The sequence below is a fragment of the Loxodonta africana genome, chromosome 12 (genome assembly GCF_030014295.1).
Source record: "Loxodonta africana isolate mLoxAfr1 chromosome 12, mLoxAfr1.hap2, whole genome shotgun sequence".
NCBI lineage: Eukaryota > Metazoa > Chordata > Mammalia > Proboscidea > Elephantidae > Loxodonta > Loxodonta africana.
Window position 1 is genome coordinate 99584457 of NC_087353.1, and position 23697 is coordinate 99608153.

A 23697-nucleotide genomic window follows, 5' to 3' on the forward strand; every position below is an offset into this window, starting at 1 on the left:
AGTGATCTCACTTCTAGTTTCTTCCGTCTTTAAATCTAATGGCTATTTTACTTTAAACTTTTATTTAGATGAGACATGATTTCCTGTTCTTTGAAGGCTAAACATTGGTTGCATTAGAAGGGTTAACAAACAGATAAACTAGCCCTCTAATTGAGAGAAAGTTGCTATTGAAGTGAAATTAGTTTTTTTTTAAATAAGTTATTCACACATCTTTAAAATTTTTTGTTGCAGGAAGCTGGAAACTCAAAGAACTAATCTGAATATATGCTTTACCAGTTTAATCTATGCCAAATCAGACCTATATACTCTTTTGAAACTACAGTTTAAACGAGATAGCCATGAAATCAAATAGGCTCTTCGATTTCAAGATTAAAATTCCTTGACTTTCTCTGGTATTCCTTATGTCATCAGTGTCCTCCCCTCCCCAGAACCTTATAATATAAGATCTCTTTATTCTGTCTTTCTGTTGATGCCTGTAATTGACAAACACATTTATATAACAGGTGAATAATTTGTGTGTTAATTCCTTCCTCTTAGGTATTACGTTCATTTCCCTTTTTTAATTCATCATTCCAAACCAAAACCAAACCTGCTGGCCTAAAGTCAATTCCAACTCACAGCGACCCTACAGGACAGAGTAGAACTTCCCCATAGAGTTTCCAAGGAGCACCTGGTAGATTTGAACTGCTGATCTTTTGGTTAGCAGCCATAGCACTTAACCACTATGCCAGCAGGGTTTCCACAGTTCATCATTAGGGGCTATATATTCTTGTGAACCTTTAGATACAAAGGCAAAAATTTTTAAATGATCTGTATCCTTTTTATGTAAATATTTTTATTATAAAATATAAGATCATTACATGAAACTTACAAAATAAAAAGAGAACAGAAATCACCTATGTTACCACCCAGACGCATATCATTCTTAATATTTCGATGTATTTCCATGCCTTCTTTGCCTTTTGTTTACAGTCTTATAATCTTACCTTTATTTATACACAGAATTTTGTATCTGACCTTTCCTCTTAGTATTGATTAGCTTTTGCCCATTTTGCACACTCTTTTTAAACATCATTTTTTATGGTTATATATCATCATATGAGCCATCTTAAATTCTTTCTGAAACACAGTAGTGAATGAAGGCATGAATGAACAAAATATATTTCCCTAGTAGATGTTCTATAATTCGTTTTACCATTTTTCTTTTGTTGCATACGGTTTGCACTATGACAAGTTATGCTGCAGTGGACATATTTGTACATCCTATATTTTTCAGGTTTTTTTTTTTTAGGTTAATAGAAGTAGAATTAAACTAGGTCAAAGTTTCTGAGACTTTTTTTAAAAAGTTGTTTGATATATATGCTATAAATTGTTTTTTAAAAATGTTTGAACTACCTGTGTTATCTTACCAGTGGAGTATATGAGTAGGTTTGTACCACATGCTTAGCAGCATGATGTAGGTGATTTTCTTTTAAGGTTTTGCTAATTTTAATCGGTTTCATTGATTAATATAATTGAACATTTTCCAGTTGATAAATATATGTATATATTATTTTATGAACTGTTTCTTAAGCTTTTAAAATGTTTTATGAGCTCCATTTCCTAAAGATGGGGCATACATTTGTCTAGCCTCGTACTTGTATAGTCCTTGATAATCTCTTGGTAATTGGTACTTCATAGCTTTCGCCTATGCACAACACTGAAAGGGCTTTGATAAACCAAGATACATGTACAAATGAAAGTTTGAGGTTTCCCAGGCAGTAGACATTATAGTTTTCCAACAAGCAAGTTGGCTTGGCTAGATACTTCTTGGCTTTCCCAAGTGGTAGGTTGGAAAGAAAGCTGTGGTTTGAATCCATGTGACTAGAGAACTTGTTTCATACACTCTGTGGCTTTTCAAAGAGTTTCAAAATGCACAATGAAAACAAAAAACCTTTTTTTGTATCTCTGTCTCTGAAGCTTTGATGAAGAAAAGATAAAGCGTGAACTAAAATTGCATTTTTGAGCTGCTTGTGGTAATGCATACAAGCTGACGTTCTTGTTTGTGGGGTTGGATTTCATAGACCATCTTGAAAACCAAATCCTATGTATCGTCCAAACTTTTTTGCCTGTAAAATCTCAGCTGCCAGTGTACCCAGCATTAATCATCATGAGGTTTCATAAAGTTATCCTTGAAAAGGGATCATCAGTTGTCAGCTGTGACATGAGATGGGCTTCAGAAAGAGGCGACTGGGGAAATTGTTCCCTTAATCATGGGGTGGGAGTGGGAGAAAACTCACCTATTGACTGGAATTATAGAACCCCAAATGCCAGGCCTAAGAAGTGCTAGTTTTTGTACAATTCTGGGCAGTCTAGAAGTATTGGTGCCTGAGTCAGCACATTTTGGGGATATTTTTCCAGTTTTGAATGGAAAGTCATATGCTTCATGGTTTCTCTGACTCAGATGGTAATTTAGAAGTGAAATACTAACATATTCCATATCCTATCCCACCATAATCTCTAATCCCGAAATTATAGCACATTTTAGTAAAGAGTCCCTGGGTGGTGCAAACGCTTAAATGCTGGGCTGCTAACCAAAAGATTGGAGGTTCAGACCCACCAAGAGGTACCTCAAGAGTAAGCCCTGGTGATCTGCTTCTGAAAGGGCACAGCCTTGAAAACCCTATGGAACAGTTCTGTTCTGCACTCATGAGTCGGAATCAACTTGATGGTAACTAATAATGACGACAGCAACAGTGCCCTCTAGGTTAAATCTTCAGCCTTCTCCTTCCCACATAGCTTCTTAACCTTGTAAGACTTACAGACCTATATAAGAATCTTATGAAACTTATGTATCCCAACCTCAGAGATACGGGCACATACATACATAGAATTTCACCTATGAAGCCCATCAGATGAAGGACTTCTGTTTTATAATCTCTCGATCAAGCTTATCTACTGATAAGCCTTTGATTATAACTTATTTGCTGGTGATCATAAATCTCTGTCCTCTAGTGTGTCTCTTTTCTGAGCCCCAGGCTCACTATTTCCGGCTACTTTCTATATATCTCCATGTAGATATTTTCAAGAACCTCAAACTCAGTGTCCAACATTGAACTTATTGTCCAAGCTTGTTCCCTGATAGGAATTGACTCCATCTAGTTCAGTAGCTGAGCAGGAATCCAGAGTACGGGTGGAGATGAAGCTGTGCTTATCTGCATGTGTAGTGGCTGTGGGCCAGTGAGCAGATACGGGGAACACAATCTTCAGAGGGCATGCTTCAAGCCAAGAAATATTTCAGTGACCTAGTTGCTAAACCTGAGAGTGTGGTGAAACGCATATCCAAGTATGAGTGGATATTCAGGTGAAAACCTGAGTGGACAGTACTGCAGAGGAGCAGATAGCCAGATAGAAGCAGCTAGAAAAGGATTTGTCAGTTTTGTTCCTGTTTTCAAAGAACCAGCATTTGGTGTCTGTCAATTTGTCATACCGTGGGGGCTTGCATGTTACTGTAGTGCTGGAAGCTATGCCACTGGTATTGAAATACCAGCAGGGTCACGGATGGCGCACAGGTTTCACCTGAGCTTCCAGACTAAGACAGACTAGGAAGAAGGACCCAGGGGTCTACTTCTGAAAAGAATTAGCCAGTGCAAACCTTATGAATAGCAGTGGAGCATTGTCTGATACGGTGCTGGAAGATGAGTCCCTCAGGTTGGGAGGCACTCAAAAGATGACGGGGGAACAGCTGCCTTCTCAAAGTGGAGTCAACCTTAACAACGTGGATGGAGTCAACTTTTTGGGACCTTCATTTGCTGATATAGCATGACTCAAAATGAGAAGAAACAGCTGCAAACATCCACTAAGAATTGGAACCTGGAATGTATAAAGTATGAATCTAGGAAAGTTGAATATCGTCAAAAATGAAATGGAACACATAAAAATCAATATCCTAGGCATTAGTGAGCTGAAATGGACTGGTATTGGTCATTTTGAATCGGACAGTCATATGGTCTACTATGCTGGGAATGAGAACTTGAAGAGAAATGGCATACATTCATCGTCAGAAAGAACATTTCAAAATCTATCCTGAAGTACAGTGCTGTCAGTGATAGGATAATATACATACGTCTACAAGGAAGACCAGTTAATACGACTGTTATTCAAATTTACACACCAACTGCTATGGCCAAAGATGAAGAACCTAAAGATATTTACCAACTTCTGCTTTCTGAAATTGATTGAATATGCAATCAGGATGTATTGATAATTAACTGGTGATTGGAAATGCAAAAGCTGGAAACAAAGGGTCGGTAGTTGGAAAAAAATATGGCCTTGTTGACAGAAATGATGCCAGAGATCGCATGATACAATTTTGCAAGACCAACAACTCCTTCATTGCAAATACCTTTTTTTACCAACATAGTAGCTTTACACATGGACCTCACCAGATGGAATACACAGGAATCAAATCAACTACATCTGAGGAAAGAGATGATGGAGAAACTCAATATTATCAATCAGAACAAGGCCAGGGGCCTACTTCGGAACAGACCATCAGTTGCTCATATGCAAGTTCAAGATGAAACTGAAGACAATTAGAACAAGTCGATGAGAGCTAAAGTATGACCTTGAGTATATCCCACCTGAATTTAGAGACCATCTCAAGAATAGATTTGACACGTTGAACACTAATGACTGAAGACTGGATCCGTTGTGTAATGACGTCAAGGACAGCATACATGAAGAAAGCAAGAGGTCATTAAAAAGTCAGGGAAAAAAGAAAAGACCAAAATGAACGTCAGAAGAGACTCTGAAACTTGTTCTTGAACGTCTAGTAGCTAACGCAAAAGAAAGAAACTAAGTAAAAGAACTGAACGGAAGATTTCAAAGGTTGGCTCAAAAGACAGAGTAAAGTATTATAATGGAGTGTGCAAAGACCTGGAGATAGAAAACCAAGAAGGAAGAACATGCTCAGCATTTCTCAAGCTGAAAGGACTGAAGAAAAAACTCAAGCCTTGAGTTGCAATATTAAAGGATTCTACAGGGAAATATTAAACAATGCGGGAAGTATCAAAAGAAGATGGAAGGAATACACAGAGTCACTATGCCAAAAAGAAGTGGTCAACTGTTCAACCGTTTCAGGAGGTAGCATATGATCAGGAACCAATGGTACTGAAAGAAGAGGTCCAAGCTGCACTAAAGGCATTGGTGAAAAACAAGGGTCCAGGAATTGACAGAATACTAATTGAGATGTTTCAGCAAACGGATGCAGGTGTGGAAGTGCTCACTCACTTATGCCAAAAAATTTGGAAGACAGCTACCTGACCAACAGACTAGAAGAGAGCCATATTTGTGCCTATTCCCAAGAAGGGTGATCCAGCTGAATGTGGAAAATTGTTGAACAGTATCGTTAGTATCACACACAGGTAAAATTTTGCTGAAGATCATTCAAAAGTGGCTGCAGCAGTATATCGACAGAGAACTGCCAGAAATTCAAGCCGGATTCAGAAGAGGACGTGGAACAAGGGATATCATTGCTGATGTCAGGTGAATCCTGGCCGAAAGCAGAGAATATCAGAAAGATGTTTACCTGTGTTTTATTGACTATGCAAAGGCATTCAACTGTGTGAATCATAACAAATTATGGATAACACTGCGAAGAATAGGAATTCCAGAACACTTAATTGTGCTCATGAGGAACCTGTACATAAACCAAGAGAAAGCCGTTGGAACAGAACAAGGGGATACTGCATGGTTTAAAGTCAGGGAAGGTGTATGTCAGGGTTGTATCCTTTCAGCATACTTATTTAATCTGTATGCTGAACAAATAATCCAAGAAGCTGGACTACATGAAGAAGAACACGACATCAAGATTGGAGGAAGACTCGTTAACAATCTGCTTGCTGAAAGTGAAGGGGACTTGAAGTGCTTAATGATGACAATCAAAGACCACAGCCTTCAGTATGGGTTACTTCTCAGCATAAAGAAAACAAAAATCCTCACACCTGGACCAGTAAGCAATATCATGATCTGAAATATCATGATCCCAAATATCATGATAAACTGAGAAAAGATTGATGTTGTTAAGGATTTAATTTTACTTGGATCCACAGTCAACACCCATGGAAGCAGCAGTCAAGAAATCAAAAGATGCATTGGGCAAATCGGCTGCAAAAGACCTCTTTTAAAGTGTTGAAAAGCAAAGATGTCACCCTGAGGACTAAGGTGCGCCTGACCCAAGCCCTGGTGTTTTCAATTGCCTCGTATGCATGAGAAAGCTGGATGATGAATAAGGAAGACCGAAGAAGAATTGACGCCTTTGAATTGCGGTATTCAGGAAGAATATTAAATATGCCATGGACTGCCAAAAGAACAAAGAAATGTGTCATGGAAGAAGTACAACCAGAATGCTCCTTAGAGGCAAGGATGGCAAGACTTCGTCTCACATACTTTGGACATGTTATCAGGAGGGATCAGTCCCTGGAGAAGACACCATGCTTGGTAAAGTGGAGGGTCAATGAAAAAGAGGAAGACCCTCAATGAGATGGATTGACAGAGTGGCTGCAACAATGGGCTCAGGCATAACAACGATTGTGAGGATGATGCAGGATATAGGATCACTATGAGTCAAAATCAACTTGACATCACCTAACAACAAAGGCAGCATTTGCTGTTTATAATTCTTTTTATTGTCTTTGTTCTGTTTCCTTGATTTCTGCTCATATCTTTATCATCTTCTCTATTATCTTTATTTCCTTTTTTCTTCTTACTTCAGACTTGTTTTGCCCTTTTTTTTCCCAGCTTCTTAAGATGGAATCTTAGGTAATTGATTTTAGATTTTTAGTTTTTTTTAATATGTACTTTTACAGCTATAACTTTCCCTCTAAATTCTGCTGTAGCTGCATCCCAAAAATATATATTGTATTTTCTTTGTCATTAAGTTAAAAATATTCACTAATTTACTCTGTGATTTTGTCTTTCAACCATAAATTACTTAGAAGCATATTATTTAATTTCCAGGTTTTTTAGGTTTTTCTAGATATAGTATTGATATTTAATTCTGTGTGGCTAGATAACACACATTGTATGATTTTGATCCTTTTAAATTTATTGAGACTTGTTTTATGGTCCAACATATGTTTTATCTTGGTTAATGTACCATTACACATGAAAAGAATGTATATTTTGCATTTGTTGGATGCAATGTTCTTTAAGTGCCATTTAGATCAAGATTGTTGATAATGTTCAGATCTTCTATGACTGTACGTATTTTCATGCATCCTGAACATTGTGAATATTATATTGACTCTTCGTTCCTTTATAACCTCTGGAGAATGTTTATATTTTCATTTGGGAAGGCAGTCAACCCGGGTTGACTTCATGGTTGAATTCAGGCAGTGCATCCTCAGTCAGAATATTAAGTAAATGATACTGATTCATTCTTAAGGTATCTCCTTTGGAGGCATGTTACGTCCATGCCCCTCTGTTGGTGATGTGCCTTTTGATCTCCTCGTCAAGGTGTTTTTCCAGTGTCTCTACTCTGTGGTTATTGTTTCCCCCCTTTCAGCAGTCAGTGTGGAGACACTTTAAGACAGCTTTTCATCAGACTTGACACCCCAGATAGCATCCATTAATGGTTCTTACCAATACCAATCTTTTTTTTTTTTAATTTTTATTGTGCCTTAAGTGAAAGTTTACGAATCAAGTCAGTCTCTACACCTTGCTATATACTCCTAGTTGCTCTCCCCCAAATGACACAGCACACTCCTTCCCTGCAATCTGTGTTTTCGTGTCCATTTGGCCAGCTTCTGACCCCCCTGCCCTCTCATCTCCCATCCAGACAGGAGCTGCCCACGTAGTCTCATGTGTCTACTTGATCCAAGAAGCTCAGTCTTCACCAATATCATTTTTTATCCCATAGTCCAGTCCAAGCCCTGTCTGAAGAATTGGCTTTGGGAATGGTTTCTGTCTTGGGCTAACAGAAGGTCTGGGGACCATGACCTCTGGGCTCCTTCTAGTCTCAGTCAGACCATTAAGCCTGGTCTTTTTATGAGAATTTGAGGTCTGCCTCCCACTGTTCTCTTGCTCCCTCAGGGGTTCTCTGTTGTGTTCCCTGTCAGGGCAGTCATGGGTTGTAGCCAGGCACCGTCTAGTTCTTCTTGTCAGGGGCTGATGTAGTCTCTGGTTCATGTGGTCCTTTCTGTCTCTTGGGGTCATAATTACCTTGTGTCTTTGGTGTTCTTCATTCTCCTTTGCTCCAGGTGGGTTGAAACCAATTGATGCATCTTAGATGGCTGCTTGCTAGCGTTTTAGACCTCAGACGCCACTCTTCAAACTGGGATGCAGAATGTTGTCTTAACCCAGTGCCATCAAGTCAATTCTGACTCATAGTGACCCTATAGGACAGAGTTGAACTGCCCCATAGAGTTTCCAAGGACCGCCTGGCGGATTCGAACTGCTGACCCTTACGGTTTAGCAGTCGTAGCACTTAACCACTATGCCACCAGGGTTTCCAGTGTTTTCTTAGTAGATTTTATTATGCCAATTGACCTAGATGTCCCCTGAAACCATGGTCCCCAAACCCCTGCCTCTGCTATGCGGGCCTTTAAAGCATTCAGTTTATTCAGGAAACTTCTTTGCTTTTGGTTTAGTCCAGTTGTGCTGACCTCTCCTGTATTTTTTTTTTTTTAATAAATCATGTTCTAGGTGAAAGTTTACAGAACAAATTAGTTCCTTATTCAAAAATTTATCTGCAAATTGTTTCTTGACATAGGTTGCAATCCCTGCAATGTGTCAGCACTCTCCAGCTTTCAAACCTGGGTTCCCCATTTCCATTTGTCCAGTTTTCCTGCCCTTTCTGCCTTCTTATCCCTGCTTTTGGGCAGGTGTTGCCCATTTGGTCTTATATACTTGACCAAGAAAAGAAGGATGTTCTTCACATGTGTTATTGTTTGTTTTACAGGCCTGCCTAATCTTTGGTAGAAAGGTGAACTTTGGGAGTGGCTTCAGCTCTGAGTTAGAAGGGTGTCCAGGAGCCATAGTCTTGGGGGTTCTTCCAGTCTCCGTGAATTTGGATTTTGTTTACATTTTTCTCTCACTTTGTCCAGGACCATCTATTGTGATCCCTGTTGGAGTGGTTGGTGATGGTAGCTGGGCATCTTCTGGTTCTTCTGGGCTCATGCTGCCCATTTAGTCTCATGTTATCTACTTGTGCTAAGAAGCACACTTTTCATGAATATCATTTTATGTCTTATAGTCCAATCTAATCTGTCTAAAGAGTTGGCTTTGGGAATGGTTTTGGGTTTGGGCTAACAGAGAGTCCAGGAGTCATGTCTTCCAGGGTCCCTACAGCCTCAGTCAGACCATTGAGTCTGGTCTTTTTACTAGCATTTGAGTTCTGCAGCCCACTTTTCTCCTGCTCCATCAGGGACTCTCTGTTGTATTCCCTGTCAGGGTGAATTGTACAGTTTAAATGGGTGAATTCTACGGAGTGTGAATTAGATCTTTTGCAGGTAAAAATCAACATAAACCCAATCCCAAAATGTGAGGATTAATCAGATCCCCACTTTCCCACTTCTCAGTTGTCTCTGACACCACCTGCCCTCCTGGCAGTTTCTCTCCCTGACCACAGCCACCTGGAACTAGGTTGGATCTCACAAGTTAAAAGGACACCATTCTTCAGGCTGCCAAATAGGCAGATACCAGCCACAAGCCCGGAAGCCCACACACTACACCCTTGCTTCTGACCTTAAAAAAAAAACAAACCCGTTGCCGTCAAGTTGGTTCCAACTCATAGCGACCCTATAGGACAGAGTAGAACTGCCCCATAGGGTTTCCAAGGAACGCCTGGTGGATTCAAACTGCCAGCCTTTTGGTTAGCAGCCGTAGCTCTTAACCACTACACCACCAGGGCTCCCTAGATTAATAAAAGTACCTCAGTTACTCAGGAAATTCCAAGGGTTTAGAATTATCATTCAGGAAACAAGGACAAAGGTCACTTGTTAAATTCTTTACTCGACAGACCTCAATAAAGATATTTTTAAAAAAGAAAACATATTGAATGACAGTGCCAAGTGTTGGGGAGTATGTGAGGCAACCGGAACTCATAACATACTACTGTTGAGTGAGAGTGTAAATTGGTAAAGACATTTTGGAAACCATTTTGGCAGCATCTACTAAAGTTGAAATACACATTACCTGTGACCTGACACTTCCACTCCTAAATATACTTACACCTAAACCAAAAACCAAACCCATTGCCATTGAGTCGGTTCCCACTCAATGCAACCATTTAGGACAGAGTAGAACTCCCCGTAGGGTTTCCAAGGCTGTAAATCTTTACAGAAGCAGACTCCGACATCTTTCTCTGGAGGAGTGATTGGTGGGTTAGAACTGCTGACCCTTCAATTAGCAGCCAGTGCTTTAACCCCTGTGCCACCAGGGTCCCTTAGCCTCTAGGTCTGTACCCGGGAGAAGAGCGCACATGTGTTCATCCAGCAACGTGTACAAGGACATTCATGGGAGCATTACTGCCAATCGCCCAAAACAGGAAAACAACCCAAATATGTCTATCAGCGATAGAATGGATAAATTCTGGAATATGCATATAATGTAATACTCTGCAGTGAGAGCAAATGAAATACTGTATAATATTGCATGGATGAATAAAATACATTAATGAAAGAAACCAGAATAAGAGTATCTACTTATGATTTCATTTCTATAAAGCTCAGAGTTACTCTTGTTGGGGGAAAGGGGGCATTATTAAGAGAAGGAGGTACACGGGCAGCTGCTGGGTCGTGCTGTATTCCCAATTCCGTGTTCACTCTGTAAAATTTCATTGAGCTGTCCAGTCACAATTTGCATAGCTTCCTTTATGTGTTATACTTTAAAGTTTACTTAAAAAAAAAAAAGATATGTAGACTCCAGTTTTTAAATGCTGGAGTAGAGATAGCTGTTTTCTCTTCATCTTGGAAGTCATCTACAAACAATAGCTACAAAAAGAAATAGAGATGTAAACGTTGTTTGACACTTGGAGAAATCTACAGCCCCAAACAGCAAGATACAAATGCAGTGATAGATAAAAATAAGGGAGACTCCAAGAGAAGATGATGAGGAAAGATCAACAAATGCAGTGAAGGCCAAGCAAAGGTGAGCAGCACACTCGATGTGACCCTTTTCAATAAGAGCATAGGTTTCCACAGTAACTGGTAGATCCTGATGGCAAACCAACACCCTGTAACAAGGGGAGCAGACACAACCTAGTGTCAAGAGCCTCCCTAGAGAATTTGACATGAAATACCAAGTAGCAGGGAAGGCGAGGGCTGAACGCAGACCATGACCATGTTTGCATGACTTGTCTGTTGTGATGTAGGTTGAAGGAAAGAGTCAGCAATGAGAGCAGCCCTACAGTGTGGATTCACTGTTAAATGTGGAGAAGTAAAGGTTAAAAAACTTATTCTTGTATACAACCTGTATCAGAAAGAGAGTTCCTGCTAGCCTGAAATATAGCCATAGCCTTTCCCTGCTGTGATCCTTTTACAAATACTTGGCATATGAAAAACTCTTTCAAAAATGAGTAATAAATCAAAAAGAAATCAGCACCAGATGAAAATTGTGACCAAGAATATAGCCCTGAATTAAAAAAAGAAAAAGTTTTAATGAAGTAGTCATCTTTAAAATAAATTGATAATAACAAGAATAGTAATAATAAAAACAGGAGATATAAAGAAGGACAAGTTTCTGGTATTTTTAGCTTTTATATCAGGGCAGGATCTGTCTCCCACCAAGACTCATAAGGTGAGGCATTTCCCAAACATAGAAAGGGAGTTCAAGTCTTGAGCTGCCAAAAAGAGTGTAATATCCACTGCCAAGATGTATATGAGAAAAAGTATGCACACACACACGCGTGCACACACACACGCGGTTTGGTCTCCTTTTCGCTGAGCTCAACAGTTAACTAATCTCTGCTTAATTAAACCAGCTTTTACTTTTCTGCTGTAAGGAAGTTTTGAACACTATCTTTCTACCCCAATACTGATTTCTAGCTCTTAGGATCTAGTTTAGCTAGGCGTCTGAAGAGTGAAGGTGTGACATTCTTCTTCAGCCTTGTTCTTAACCTCCCATTTTCTTTGTAGACCCTCTTCTCTGCAGGGAATCTGGTTGTCCTTGCCCCACTTTCTTTTTTCCATCATGTCCAAAATAGATAACATCTTTAAAAAGGAAAATAAAGCAAAGCACTTGTGGCTGAGTATGATCTTCTAGAATGTACTTCTAGGCAGGGGAAAAAAAGACCATGATGATTGGTCTTTGAAAATATACTTTATTCTTTCTCTTACGGAAGCTTGACTAATGTCAGGGCAGGGAGAATTTCTTAAATAGATTTTCTACCGTTGTTTTGCTACCTGACACCGATTGGCTCCTTCAAGAACTTTTCAAAATGCAATTGAGCAAAACAGAAAAGGTTTTGTAGCTATAAATGTTTTTATAAAAAAAATAACTAAAACTTTTTGGGTTCTTTTATTTTCAAGAGTCGGAATAAATAGAATGAATAGCAATATCCCATAAAGTAATGTTGTACGCAGCCCCAAACCCTTAGCAGGTTCAGATCAGAGAGGCCCCAACAGAGTCACTTTTCTGCTTCCCCCTGCTCAATCTGTGCTGTAGGTTGGTCTCAAACTGTTCTCAGTCCATCATCTGTAAAGATGGAGACTGTTATAAAAGGATCTGATTCATTTATGTCTTCTTCTGTCCAGTTGTCTATTCTCCCCTTCATCCAGGATATAAGGACAATTGAGACTCTGTCCCTCTCCTTAAGGATTCTGGGGAAGAAGGTAGACACATATATAATGAACTGTAATTCAGTGAGATAAGTGCCATGAAAGTAGGAAGTTCAGGATGCGTGTGACACAGAGATGGCATTGCTGGACTCTCCAGGTTTAAAGGATAACAGTTTGAGAGAAGGCAGAAAAGGCATTCCAGTCAGATGAAATTACTGTGGACTGTACTTGGATGTAGTAACTGTCTTTCATTGTCTCTGAAAACTTAGTTGGTACCATTTCCTTTGAACGGAAATAGCTTAGCGTTCCTGCCTGATAAGCATTCTGTAGTCAAATGATATGGTCTAATTATCCTGCACACTAAATTTTTTTTTCCCCAAGAAAACCGAAGTCTTACTGCTAACACTTAATGCGTTTGCATCACTTTCTGCACTAGGAAGAGGCTCCTATCTCCCACAGGTGGATTTTAGTTCTTGTTTCAATCCATCTTGTCCAACTTCACCCAGAACTCAGTACATGGAAATATTTCTTAAGAACATCTTTGGAGTAGACTATCATGCGTTTCTGAGCTCCTTAAGTTTTTTTCTTTTTCACAGAGGAAATATTAATAACATTTATTCAGTTGTTGCCAGGCACACAAAACTGTTACACTTTCCAGGAACCCAGTCTGAGGTTTGCAAAGCTGCAAAACTGTTTTAAGGCAAATCAAAGTATGTAAACATACATGTTATCAACTGTTTTATAATATTTGTCTTTTAGAAATAACTCCCTTTTTGCAAAGCTGCAACAATATTTTAAGGTAAATAAAAGTGTGTAAGTATGTATGTTATCAGCTGTTTTTTAACATTTGTGTTTTAGAAATAACAGGTCCCCAGCGGGCCATAAAAACCCAGTGGGATCGAGAACGTCTGTTTCAAAATCTTGATTCCTTCCTGTATTATCGTATCTGGCTGAAGTTATGTGTTTTGTCTGCATGTGAAACTGTTAAATCATGGTTTCTCAAGAGGCAATGCTTATTACATTATTAATAATAATGAATTACGTTACTGAATAAATAACAGCCGGCCAGGGTTGGAACAGTGATGAAAGTATGTCAGGCGCTCAGGGTTCTGATTAATCCAATTCTGTGCACTTGAGGTACAGCTGGAAGGGAAGGAGCAAGAGCGAGGGAGGGGAATAAATTAAAGTTTACAGTGAAGTTTGAATTCACAGTCCCTGGTTGTGAGACTAATCTCAAGACTCAGCTGGGAGAAAGTCTACCACCAAGCTCTCTCACGTGGCGCTTGGCAGACCTCAGGTCCTGCTTGACTGTTGACTGAAGACGTCAGTTCTTTGCCACTTAGCCTTTCTATAGGGTAGTTCACAACCTGTCCGCTGGCTTCCCCTAGAGCAAACAAGAGAGCAAGAGAGAGGGTTTTTTTGTAACCCAATCTCAGAAGTCACACCCCATCATGTTTGCCATATTTAGTTGTTAGAGGCAAGTCACTAGGCCCAGTCCACACTCAAGGGGAGGGGGTTACCTAAGGTCGTGGATACCAGAGGTGGGGTCATTGGGCCCATCTCAGAGGCAGCCTGCCACAAATAGCAAGGCATGTGTGTCACAAAATGTGATCACGAACACTTTTTTGTGTGAACAGAGTTTAGAAAGTTTCATGTTCTCCACAAGATCAAGCCAAATGCAGGGTTTGGCCTAATGATATTTCTGACAGCTTTTTCCATAACTTATACAAGTGGGTTATCTGAGACTCTTGGGAAATAAGGCATTCTGGAAAATCAAGTCTCTGGTCAGATTTGTTCCATTAGGGCCCAAATCTTAACATTTGAGATAGAATTCCTTCCGCACTTGATCACATACTTCCTCCTCTTCTTGAATACATTACTGATTGTAATTAAAGTCGTTATCCATCAAAAGAAAATTAGCTGTGGCGTGTGCATGTTATAAGGAGGAGATGCTGATGGAAGTGTAGAGAACTGTTGGTCTCCTTCCTAAAGAATGTGAGGCTTCATGTCTGGCCTTTGTAATTTTCCTCCTTTATTTTGTTTGTCACTTGTCAGTTATTAGTGCTTGCCCATTGCCTTCCTGTTTGCTGTATCTCATCTGCTACAGGTTGGTACCAAATAACTGAAGTTGGTTAAAACTGTGTGTGAAGTCAAAAGGGCCTGTAGAGGGCTGGAGGGCATGTCCGCAGTCTGCAGGTAATATTAATGACACCATTTTAGCTGCTCCAAGATGTTTTTGTTTGCATCTCGATTGTAAATTGTCAATGTAGGTGAGGCTGTGGTGACAGATAGATGAAATGGTGTTGGGCCTAGTGAGCCAGTTCCTAACTAATCTTATAAGAAAACTGAAAGTGGTTTGAAGCATGACCCTTTGCTTGCTTGAGACAATATTCATGACCTCTTCTTTCTTGGAGTCCTGGTGGTACAGTGGTTAAGAGCTCTTCTTTCTTCGGTTTTCCAAACTTCAGGGGCTGCTTCGGCAAAGTCTTCTCCCTCTATCTCTGTGTCCCAGGTAATTCTGTGATTGAAGGGCTGTATGTATGTAGCTAGCTGCTGTCAAGTTGTCCCCAACTCATGACAACCCCATGCACAATGGAACGAAACACTGCCCGGTCCTGTGCCATCCCCGTGATCAGATGCACATTGGATGGTTGTGATCCACTGGGTTTTCATTGGTTGATTTTTTGGAAGTAGATCACCGGGCCTTTCTCCCTAGTCTGTCTTAGTCTGGAAGCTCCACTGAAGCCTGCTTAGCATCAGAGCAACATGCATGCCATCACTGACAGATGGGTGGTGGTAATTATACTTCACCCCAGAAACTTGACCCCAGTTTCAGCCTACAAACCCAACTCAGCAAGTACAATTTACTTTTCTATCTACATGAATTATTTTTTGTTGTTGTTGCCAGCAAAGCCTCTCAAATAGAAACATATCGCCCCTGCTGCAAGGACAAACTGTAAAGCAGTGCTAAATCCGTGGAGCTCACATTTTTATTTGCATGTCTTTTAGGCCTTCTGTAGTGTTTTGCCGCATGAGAGAACTGAGAACAGCGCAGTCATGTCTGTACCTCGCTAGACAGAGACCTAGGAGGCCTGCTAGAGAGGGCAAAGGTGGAGCTCAGAAAGCACCCCCTGTGGCACTCAAGATTTGAGACACTTCTTTCAGAATCATAGAGTATGAGGGCTGGGGGGCGGCTGGTGCTTTAAAACACCCTTAGTCCTTTTCCCCTAGCTCCACTCTCTTGAAGATAATTAACAGTGAGGCTAAAGATTATGGGAATTACATGCCTATCTTTTTCCTCTACACAACATAGAATTTCTTTTCTAGTAGCAGTTAATTTCTCTGTTTAGCAATCCCATAAACAGTGGTTTTAAGCTTCAGCAAACCCTTGCAGCCTAGTACCCATAGGATTTGTGCCCCCAGCCACGTTTCCTTAAAACTAAGTACTATTGAGTCCTGTAGCTTTAGCCCCTCTTCTTCCCTTTCTCCATTCCTAACCTTGCAGAGGCCACCAAACTAGAGACCCCGAACCTGTTTGTCACATCATCATAAAAAGAAATAAGTACAAATCAGTCCTTTATGTAGACAATCCATGATTTATAAAAGAGCAGCCAACTAGGAATTACAAGACTAAGATCCTGCCTTTTTCATTTACTACATGTCTCTGACATTAGGCTACTGTTATGGATTGAATTATGTCTCCCCCAAAATGTGTGTAGCAATTTGGCAAATTCCCAGTATTGTGTAGTTGTCCTCCATTTCATGATTGTAATTTTCTCTTAAAGAGGATTAAGGTGGGATTGTAACACCATTACTAAGGTCACATCCCTGATTGAGTGTAAAGGGTGTTTCCCTGGAGTGTGGCCTGCACCACCTTTTATCTTAGAAGGAATAAAAGGAAAGGGAAGCAAGCAGAGATGGGGGCCTTATTCCACCAAGAAAGCAGTGCCAGGAGCATAGCCTGACCTTTGGACCCAGAGTCCCTGCACAGAGAAGGGGAAGATTGAAGAGAAAGCCAGCAGAGAGAGAAAGCCTTCACCTGGAGCTGACACCCTGAAATTAGACTTTTAGCCTATTTTACAGTGAGGAAATAAATTTCTCTTTGTTAAAGCCATCCACTTGTGGTATTTCTGTTATAGCAGCCTAGACGCCTAAGATAGCCACTTACTTACTTTTCTTTCCAGGCTTCATTATCTTCCTGTCCCATCAGGCTGTAGGCACTGAAATGAGGTAACCCTTGCGAAAGAAGTAAAATCACTGTACAAAATAATTCTTTTCTTCCATCTTAAAACATACACACACACACCCCCACACCCACACCCATACCCCCCACACATACACCCACACATGCCTCCTGATCTCATTTGCCCTTCCAACTGCCACTCCATTTGTTTCCTTACTTTTACATCAAAACTCAAGTTTTCTATACTCTCTGTCTCCAGTTCCTGTCCCTGTACTCTCTTAAATCCACTCCATTCAGGACTTTACACCTGCCCATTCTATTGAAATTGCTCTTGTCAGGATCACAGTGAACTCCACATTGCTATATCCAGTGGTCAGTTGTCATCTTACCCAACAGCTTCTTTTGACATAATTGATCGCTCTCCTCTTGAGATGTTTCCTTCACTTGACCTTCAGAAAAAGCACACTTTTAATATTCTTTCAGCATCATTGGTAGCTACGTTTCAGTTTGTGCTGGTACTTCCTCTCTTCCCCGACCTCTTAATGTTAGAAGGCCTCCAGATCTCAATCTTGATTGCTCTATTCTCTGAACTGTTGTTGTTAGGTGTGTCAACCCCATTCCAACTTATAGCTACCCGATGTACAACAGAATGAAACACTGCGCCTTCCTCACAATCATTGTTACACTTGAGCCTATTGTTGCAACCACTGTGTCAGCCCATCTTGTTGTGGGTCTTCCTCTTTTTCACTGACCCTCTACTTTACCAAACATGATATCCTTCTCCAGGAACTGGCCCCGCCTGATAACATTTCCAAAGTACATGTGTCTCACCATTCGTACTTCTAAGGAGAATTCTGATTGTATGTCTTCCAAGACAGATTTGTTTGTTCTTCTAACAGTGCACGGTATATTCAGCTTTCTTTGCCAACACCATAATTCAAAGGTGTCGATTCTTCTTCTCTCTTTCTTATTCATTGTCCAGGTTTCGCATGCATACAAAGCAATTGAAAATACTGTGGCTTGGGTCAGGGATGCCATAGTCCTCAAGGTGACATCTTTGGTTTTTAACACTTTATTTAAATAGGTCTTTTGCAGCAGACTTGCCCAATGCAGTACTTCATTAATTTCTTGATAGCTGCTTCCATGTGCATTAATTGTGTCACCAAGTAAAATGAAATCTTTGATAACTTCAGTCTTTTCTCTGTTTATCGTGATGTTGCTTATTGGTCCAATTGTGAGGATTTTTGTTGTCTTTATGTTGAGGTACAATCCATCCTGAAGGCTGTAGTGTTTGATTGTCATCAGTAAGTGTTTCAAATCCTCTTCTCTTTCAGCAAGCAAGGTTGTATCATCTGCATAATGAAGGTTGTTAATGAGTCTTCCTCCAATCCTGATGCTGGGTATTTCTTCGTATAATCTGGTTACTTGAATTATTTACTCAACATAGAGATTGAATAAGTATGGTGAAAAGATACAACCCTGACGCCCACCTTTCCTGACTTGAAACCAGGAAGTATCCCCTTGTTCTGTTCCAACGACTGTCTCTTAGTCCCTGTACGTATTCCTCATGAGCACAATTAAGTGTTCTGGAATTCCTGTTCTTTGCAGTGTTATCCACTATTTGTTATGATCCGCACAGTCAAATGCCTTTGCATAGTTAGTAAATCACTAGTAAACATCTTTCTGGTATTCTCTGCTTTCAGCCAAGATCCATCTGACATTAGCAATGATATCCTTCATTCCATGTCCTTTTCTTAATCCAGCATAAATTTCTGGCAGTTCCCTGTAGATACACTAATACAGTCGCTTTTGAATAATCTTCAGCAAAATTTTGCTTGTGTGTGATATTAATGATATTGTTTGATAATTTCTGCATTCGGAAATTATCCACCTTTCTTTGGAATGAGCACAAATACGAATTTCTTCCGGTCAGCCGGTCAGGTAGGTGTCTTCCAAATTTGGCATAGGCACGTGAGCACTTCCAGGACTGCATCCGTTTGTTGAAACACCTCAATTGGTATTTTGTCAATTCCTGTAGGCTTGTTTTTCGCCAGTGCCTTCAGTGCAGCTTGGACTTCTTCCTTCAGTGCCATCGGTTTTTGATCGTATGCTACCTCCTGAAATGGTTGAATGTCGACCAGTTCTTTTTGGTACAGTGACTCTGTATTCTTTCCGTCTTTTTTTTTGATACTTCCTGTGTCATTCAATATTTTCTCCATAGACTCCTTCAATACTGCAACTTGAATTTGCAATTTGCAGACTTGAATTTTTTTCTTCACTTCTTTCAGCTTGTGAAATGCCAAGCATGTTTTTCCCTTTTGGTTTTCTAACTCCGGGTCTTTGCATATTTCATTATAATACTTCACTTTGTCTTCTCGAGCCACCCTTTGAAATCTTTTGTTCAGCTCTTTTACTTCATCATTTTTTCCATTCACTTTGGTTACTCTGCATTCAAGAGCAAGCTTCAGAGTCTCGTCTCGCATTCATTTTGGTCATTTCTTTCTTTGCTGTCTTTTTAATGACCTCTTGATTTCTTCATGTATGATGTCCCTGATGCCATTCCACAGCTTGTCCATTCTTCAGTCATTAGTGTTCAGTGTGTCAAATCTGTTCTTGAGATGGTCTCTAAGTTAAGGTAGGATATGTTCAACATCATTTTTCGGGTCTGTGGACTTCCTCTAATTTTCCTCAGCTTCAGCTTGAACTCACCTAAGAGTAATTGATGGTCTCTTCCGCAGTCGGTCTCTGGCTGATGATATTAAGCTTCTTCATTGTCTCTTTCCACAGATGTAGTAGATTTAGTAGATTTGATTCCTGTGAATTCCACCAGGTGAGGTCCACGTATATACTTGCCATTTATATTGTTGAAAAAGGATTCGCAATGAAGAAGTCATTAGTCTTGCAAAATTCTATCATGTGATATACGGCCTCGTTTCTGTCACCAAGGCCCTATTTTCCAACTACCGATCCTTCTTTGTTTCCAACTTTCGCATTCCAATCACCAGGAATTATCAGTGCATCTTGATTGCATGTATGATCAATTTCAGACTGCAGAAGTTGGTAAAGATTTTCAGTTTCTTCATCTTTGACCTTACTAATTGATGTGCGTATTTGATTAGTAGTTGTATTAACTGGTTTTCCTTGTAGGCGTGTGGATCTCATCCTATCACTGACAGTGTTGTACTTCAGGATAGATCTTGAAATGTTCTTTTTGACAGTGAATGCACCGCCACTTCTCTTCAGTTTGTCATTCCCAGCATAGTAGACCATATGATGGTCTGATTCAGAATGACCAATACCGGCCTGTTTTAGCTCACTAATACTTAGGATATTTGTCTTTATGTGTTCCATTTCATCATTCACGACTTCCAATTTTCCTAGATTCATACTTCATACATTCCACGTTTCAATTATTAATAGGTGTTTGCAGCCGTTTCTTCTCATTTCGAGTAGTGCCACGTCAGCAAGTGAAGGTCCCGAAAGCTTGATTTCATCGGCGTCATTAAAGTCAACTCTACTTTGAGGAGGCAGCTCTTCACCAGTCGTATTCTGAGGAGCTTATCTTTCAGTCCTGTGTCAGACGATGTTCTGCTGCTATTCATAAGATTTTCACTGGCCAGTTTTTTCAGAAGTAGACTGCCAAGTCCTTCTTCCTAGTCTCTTTTAGTCTGGAGGCTCTGCTGAAACCTGTCCACCATGAGTAACCTTGCTGGTATTTAGAATACTGGTGACATAGCTTCCAGCATCACAGCAACATGCAAGCCCCGACAGTATGACAAACTGACAGAGAAGTGGGAGTCTCCATACTGAGTCCCTGGGTTATCTCATTAAATGTCTAGGCTTTAAATACCATCTATAAGATGACTCGGAAACCCTGGTGGCATAGTGGTTAAGTGCTACGGCTGCTAACCAAAGGGTCGGCAGTTCAAATCCACCAGGCGCTCCTTGGAAACTCTATAGGGCAGTTCTACTCTCTCCTACAGGGTTGCTATGAGTTGGAATCAACTCGACGGCACTGGGGTTTTTGTTTTTTTTTTTAATAAGATGACTCACAAATTTATATTCCAGCCCAGACCTCATCGATGAACTCCAGGTTTGTGTATATAACTGCCCACATGACATTTTCATTTGTGTTCTAGTAGACACCTCAAGCTTAACATATCCACAACTGAACTACTGATCTTCCTCCCCAAATCTGCTGTGCCTAGAGCCCTTCCCAACTCAGTTGATGGCAACTCTGTACTTACAGTTGTTAGACATTTCAGCAAAAACCTTAGCGTCATCCTGGATGCCCCTCTGTTCTCTCACACCTCACATCTAGTCTTTAAGGAAATCTAGATTTAATTAGAACAAAAAAATTCAGAATCCTACCTCTTAATACCTCCGCTGCTCCCTCCTTGGTCTAAGCCCTCATCACCTCTTGTCTGGATTACTGCTGTCACCCCCACGCTACTCTCTGTGTCCCTCTATAGTCTGCTGTCAACAGAGCAACCAGGATGACCCCTGTAAAATGGAAGTCTGGTCATGGTGCTCCTACAGTGGCTCCCCATTTCACTGCACTGGACAAAGTGCTTCAGCTGTATAAATGAGAATACTGCTAGCACATTCCTCAAGAGGTCATGGGATTTGATGAGGCAATGTATATGAAGCACTTACTGAACAACCAAGCCTGGTTCTTAGAAAATAATAACGTTTAGCGGTTATTGTTCTTACTGTTTTTCCAGTGAACCCTCCAAACCAGAAGCCCTACTTTTATCCCTTCCTCATCATTCCTCTTCAGTGCTCGAGGTGGGAGGGTTCTGTAGAAAGGTCTGGATTCTGAGTACCTGGCTCGTTGCTATTAGGCAGAATCCACAGCCCTTCAGTCCCAGGGAATAGTATGTCCAGAAACACTGTTCATTTAACCAAAGGAAATTCCATTCCTCGCTTTGCTGTTTTTATAAGCCATGAAGTACTTGGTTTCCTGTACTGAATAGGAATTACTGAGTCATGGCAATGTGTTCATTTTGTCGGTTAAAAATTAGTTCCTAGCTTTTGAGATACTTGTTCCCTGTGGGATACTGAAGGGAGGAAATCCCCAGGCAGCTTCCCACTTCTTTTTTGATTGAGCGTTTTATCTGATGTCTTACTTCACCCCTTTTGATATTTTTATTACATTTGTGGTATCACACACTTACTTTTTTCCCTTCTTGTAAAGCTTACCTCTCTGGGCCTGTTAGTACCAGGAAAGAGTTTTTATCATTTTATATTCCCACTGTATTCTCCGTCATGCTTCATTGGTTTTTACAACCAAGCAAAAAGAGAAAGGAAAACTTAACCATAAGACTTGCTAATGCTAACTTAAGATGCTAAGACTTTGATGTCGCTGCAGAGCGCTGAACTGGAGCCTTCTGAGCCACTAACTAACTGTATGACACCCCTGAGTTTAAGTTGAATCTTCTGTCTGAATTCTAGCAGAAGAGACTGAAAGAAAGGAGATTCTGCTTTTCTGAGAGTCCGAGAGGATATGAGGAAGATAGGATAAGTTGCTGGGGTACCTAACCCACTAACGAATGGAGGAGGGACTGGGACAGCCAAATTGATTTGGTTCGGTAAAGCAGCCAGGCCACAGAGCCTCAGGCCTGAGCAACTTATTCCCCAGTGGCCTGGAAGGGGATTGGAGATAACAGGAGGGGACCACACACTTTTTTTTTTTTTTTAAGATTACTTTGGCATATTCTTGGCACTTTGCATTTTCATGTAACTTTTATAATTAATTTGAAGTTATCGCCTCTCCTTTAAAACAAAAATGCTGCTAGAATTTTGATGGGCAATCCTTTGAGGAGACTGGACATCTTTATTGAATTTTGCAGTTCCTGAGAGTGGTGTGTCTGTTTACTCGGGTCTTCGGGTCTTCTTTAATTTCTCTTAATGTTTTATAGTTTTCTGTATAAAAGTCTTCATATATTTTATTAGATTTATTCTTAAGTATTTTGTGGGTTTTTTATGTTTTGTAAATGGTAGTGCAGTGGTTAAAGTGATCAGCTGCTAACTGAAAGGCCGGCAGTTTGTAACCACCCTTGACTCCGTGGGAGAAAGATGTGGCAGTCTGTCTCTGTAGAGATTTACAGCCTTGGAAACCTTGTGGGGTCTCTGTGAGTCGGAATCGACCTGACAGAGTGGGTATAAATGGTATTATTTTAAAATATATATTTCCTAATTACTTGTTGATAGTATTAGAAGTATAATTTTTTTTTTTATATTGACAAGCATGTTTTTTAACTATAAGATTCTACAGGGCTAAAGTATGTATCATTTTAAGAACCTTCCAATATGCAAATCATCATGAGAATATTGAGTACCTTGAGAAAAGTAAACTTGTATTAAATCCAGAGTTGTAACATTGGAGAATTCAAAAGGAAACCAGGAGGGGCCTGTTCCTAAGTTGTGGGAGTTCTGTGTTGGTTGCTGGAGAGAGATTGCCTGGGGCTTCCTTTCTCTGAGAAAGCTGGGATGCTTTTTTCTCTTCCTGAGATATTCTGGGCCCTCTCCCAGCCAACCCATGCTGGGGAACACTCAGGCAAATGAGCAGGAGGGATCGGGGTGAATGGAGATCTCACCAGTCCTGCCTGGTGGCTGCTGTTGGACTCACAGCCTTCCCTCCCATCCTACCGCTCACCAGGGATGAGCAGTAAGCCTGTCCAGTGTCAGGCACTGCAACATCCTGACGTGATGATGACAGTGTCTGCTGCCTTAAACTCATACCTGCTTTGTTTT

At 40.4% G+C, this 23697-nt stretch overlaps 1 protein-coding gene across 4 annotated transcripts in view; it reads left to right on the top strand.

The window, feature by feature from the left end:
* Positions 1-23697, top strand: part of TPST1 (tyrosylprotein sulfotransferase 1) — a 98942-nt gene that overhangs the window by 64802 nt on the left and 10443 nt on the right. Inside the window, exon 4 of one of the 4 annotated variants that reach the window (XM_064296065.1) lies at positions 232-23696. The exons of the other annotated variants lie outside the window; for them this stretch is intronic. Coding sequence (XP_064152135.1) covers positions 232-255 — 24 coding nt within the window. The 3' untranslated portion in view covers positions 256-23696. Of the gene's footprint in view, positions 1-231; position 23697 lie in introns of those variants that run through there. 4 annotated transcript variants of the gene reach the window in all.